Source organism: Mytilus californianus, unplaced genomic scaffold (genome assembly GCF_021869535.1).
Source record: "Mytilus californianus isolate M0D057914Y unplaced genomic scaffold, xbMytCali1.0.p SCAF_9, whole genome shotgun sequence".
NCBI classification, from domain to species: Eukaryota; Metazoa; Mollusca; class Bivalvia; order Mytilida; family Mytilidae; genus Mytilus; species Mytilus californianus.
In genome coordinates, this window is record NW_026262745.1 from 58,791,435 (window position 1) to 58,795,856 (window position 4,422).

At 32.5% G+C, this 4,422-nt stretch overlaps 1 protein-coding gene across 1 annotated transcript; it reads left to right on the plus strand.

Annotated features, from left to right (window-relative positions):
- Positions 1-1,289: 1,289 nt before the first annotated feature.
- Positions 1,290-4,140, plus strand: LOC127715978 (uncharacterized). Its single transcript, XM_052222081.1, has 3 exons — positions 1,290-1,297; positions 1,730-1,814; positions 3,253-4,140. Exons 1-3 carry the CDS (start codon positions 1,290-1,292, stop codon positions 4,138-4,140), a joined length of 981 nt encoding a protein of 326 aa, XP_052078041.1.
- Positions 4,141-4,422: the final 282 nt, after the last annotated feature.

Here is a 4,422-nt window from a genome sequence, read left to right on the forward strand (position 1 = left end):
AATATATGGGGTTCTTTGATATCTTGAATCTAACCATGTATTTAGATTTTTGATTTTGGGTCCAGTTATCAAATTGGTCCACATTGAGGTCAAAAGGGTCAAGTATTACAGTTTAGTTTATTTCATCAAAAATTGAATTCTTGGGGTTCTTTGATATGCCGAATCTAACCTTGTATTTAGATTTTAAATTTTTGGTCCCGTTTCTAATTGGTCTACATTAAGATCAAAGGGTCCAAAATTAAACTTTGTTTGATTTGAACAAAAATTGAATATATGGGGTTCTTTGATATCCTGAATCTAACCATGTATTTAGATTTTTGATTTTGGGTCCCGTTATCAAATTCGTCCACATTGAGGTCAAAAGGGTCTAATATTACATTTTATTTGATTTCATCAAAAATTGAATTCTTGGGGTTCTTTGATATGCTAAATCTAACCATGTATTTAGATTTTGGATATTTGACCTTAATAGGCAAATGTCCAATTTGAAAATTTTAAGTTCTTAGACTACATTCATTTTGTGTCATAAACTTATGCTGTGTCAAATATTAATCACAATCCAAATTCAGAGCTGTATCAAGCTTGAATGTTGTGTCCATACTTGCTCCGACTGTTCAGGGTTCGACCTCTGCGGTAGTATCAAGCTGCACCCTCTTTTTGTTCTAAGAACTCCTCTTTATTCTTAACAAGTGCTGCCCCTATTTTAAAATTTCTTGATCCGCCCATGTACAGAAATATTGAACATATACTTATATTAAATATTAACACTCAAGTTTCAGGCTAAGTATTTTCTGCAAATAAAAATTTGAAATGTAAATTTTATTTTCATTTTATTCAACTCCATTTTAGGTATAAAAGTTTACCAAATGGGAAACCGCTCAAGTCTGAAGGATTAAAGATTGAATTGAATAATTTAGTGCAAAAAATGATTGGTAGGAGTAATTCTTTAAATGATCTTGGATCTACACAGTCAAATGAAAGCTTTATAATTTGTATATGATATTTGCATGTCAGTTCACATTCTTAAGCAACAATGAATATAAGTTTAAAAAATATGTTGTATGATTACCAATAAGACAACTCTACACAAGAGACCAAATGACACAGAAATTAACAGCTATGGGTCACAGTAAGGCCTTTAACAATGAGCAATTGTCATATGACATAGTAAGCTATAAAAGGCCCCAATCCACAAATTTATGTATAGATATAAAAAGATGTGGTATGAGTGCCAATGAGACACCTCTTCCATCCAAGTCACAATTTGTAAAAAGAAACCAATTATACATATGTCAAAGTACAACATTCAACACAATTGAAACAAGAAAACTAACGGCCAAATTAATGTAAAAAGTAAATAAATGAAAAACAAATATGTAACATTGCAATTACTGACAGATAGTTCAAAGCCAATAACAAAAAAACCGATGCATCTATGACTTAATTATCTTGTCAGGGCTTTAAATTTTTCATACCCTGACTACTAAAAGTGATGTACATCCATCTGTCCAACTCAAGTTAACAGGCAGGTTGAAGTTTATTAGTTTTCAATAAAGGGAGTTGATACTATCATAGTGAAACTTTATATAAAAATATTAATCCTTTGGAAAGAGTCTTCATATTTGGTGAGTTGGTATGTAACTGTTACCTGCACCTTTGACATCAAGTTCAAATAAGGGAAGAGGGGAATATATTTTAATGTACTTAAAAAGTTCTTCATACTTTTTAGACATTATGGTGGATCATGCTCACTTCAGAATATGCTATCTGCAGCTGTGCTTCAGAAAAATGAAGGATATGGCTACTTATCCAAGGTAACTATGAAAATTTTTACATTTTCTTTTTGAACGAAGGGTGACATAGTGTTTGAAAATGATTTCTTCTATTTCTTTCCTCTTCTATTTCTTTCTTCTTCTTCATCTTCTCGGAAAAGTCTGTTCAGACCATAACTTTATTAATCTTTTGATATAGCATATAATGAATTTTTAGTATGTGGGTATATCACTTGTGTCAAGTTCCAGGATTGATAACTAAGACCTTGACCTAAAATTCATTAAAATTAAATTTCTAGTACTATCTTTATGTCCACTCCATGTCTTTTCGTCCGTCTGACCTTACTCTCATCCTCTTTTATTTCCTCACTCTAACTGAAGTTTGCCTCATCACGGGAAGTGAGTCACTTACTGTTCTAGAGTCATGCCCCTTTATAACTTGGAAAATTGCAAATTGTTTTGTTTCCTTACTCTAAGGTAAGTTTTTCTGATACAACTTTTATAAAACTGATACATATAAGAATCACAACACTCAGACAGAGTTCAAATTTGTGTTGTGACTCATTTGTCAACCTATAGTTCTGTCCCTTTTTAACTTGGAAAATTGCAAAGCTACAGCGGAGGCATTCATGACATCTTACACATTCTCCTTTGATAATTTTTTATCTTTTTGAAACCATGTTACATGTTGCATCCAATGTTTATATACAAGGAGATTACTGTATTACTTTTTTTAGCCCTGCAGATATACATTGTACAATTTACAGTCACAAATCATGTTTATCTTGTATGTAACACAATTATCCTTTTTCTTCTCAAATTATTATCAGATGTGGTATGTGTGCTAATGAAACAACTATCCTCCCAAGTCACGATATATAAAGAGTTACCATTATAGGTCAAAATATGTGTTCAGGATGGAGATTTTTAATATTTTAATGCATATATGTATTACAATAATTTTAATTATGTTGCATTTTTTTAGATCAATGAAGCAGTAAACCTCCAGGAGAATTTACAATGGCAATTTCCTCTGTAAGAGATAAAAAAAAATAAGAAAAGAAAAGAAGAATTCAAAGGAATATAAAGTTGGCCGTATACAAAAGAAAAGAAACCGAAATAAGAATGAGCGTAAACATCTGGTTAGAGAAGGAAAAACCTATGGATCTCAAATGGAATTTGATCTTCAACAGGACCCTGAGCAAACCACAGAAATTCCACTTCCTTTTAATCTAGATGGCACTGAATGCAAAGAGTTTTTTGATTTAGAAACAACAGGCTTGGGCAGGAATAGCAACATCATTCAGATAGGAGCTAGGTCAAATTCAAATAGTTTTAACAGATATGTCATACCAAGAGTGGACATTCAGATCGAGGCCAGTAAGATTACTGGTATAACATACAGCCATGGAACAAATAAAATGTAATGGTAAGAGAAGGAAAAACCTATGGATCTCAAATGGAATTTGATCTTCAACAGGACCCTGAGCAAACCACAGAAATTCCACTTCCTTTTAATCTAGATGGCACTGAATGCAAAGTGTTTTTTAATTTAGAAACAACAGGCTTGGGCAGGAATAGCAACATCATTCAGATAGGAGCTAAGTCAAATTCAAATAGTTTCAACAGATATGTCATCCCAAGAGTGGACAATCAGATCGAGGCCAGTAAGATTACTGGTATAACATACAGCCATGGAACAAGTAAAATGTATGTTCGGGGAGAAATAGTTGAACCTGTGACACTACATAAAGCCCTACTTGATTTTATACATTTTTCAAAGGAACAGAACCAGCCAATTATACTAGGTCATAACATTTGTAACTTTGACATTCCTGTAATTGTTAACAAATTGAAAGAATATAATTTGTTTTCGACATTTTGTGAAACCGTGAAAGGTTTTATTGACACAATGAAAGTGGCTGGAAAATATATTCCAAAAAATGATGAAGAAAATTTTAAGCAGCAGACTCTTGTCAAACAGTTTGTAGGAGAAAATTACTCTGCCCACAATGCAATAGAGGATGTGGATTCATTAAAAACATTATACGACAGTAAATTTACCTCACTAGTGAAATCTGATGATGTATTTTCCATTTTATACCACAATTGCATGGACTCCTACTCTGACTTACTAAGTAATAAAATAGTTTCAAGGCCAGTTTGCATGCAACTAGCAAAAGATGGTATATCGTTGAAACACCTCAAACTGGCATCTGTACGAGATATAAATGGACTGAAATTTGTCTTACAGGACCATAAGATACCACCAAAGAGTGTGAAATGCATTCAGGACTACTTTCAGACTGAGGAATGCATTTTGTATGGCCAAAACATAAATATATGTCTGTGTTTTCCTATAACCTGACTGTGTCTACCCTGATACTTGTTTTATTATTCTCCCAACACAATGAGTTGCCAAGGATATGATGTTTCAGTCTGTCCATTTGTCTATCCTATTCTTGTTAGTTCAACTTCTTAAAAACCGCACAACAGAATTAAATGAAACTTGGAAGGTGGTAAGAATGCAATAAGTGAGTATATTACAAAGTTCTATGAAATTTTGATTCCCTGCATTATAATTTCATATTTTGAGTTATAGTCCCAGATCAATTGACACTGAAAAATAAATAATTTGCCATTTTTATCT

Coding starts and splice junctions, on each gene's coding strand:
- LOC127715978 (XM_052222081.1), top strand. Junction 1,815..3,252: donor GATATGGCTACTTATCCAAG/GTAACTATGAAA, acceptor GATCTTCAACAG/GACCCTGAGCAAACCACAGA.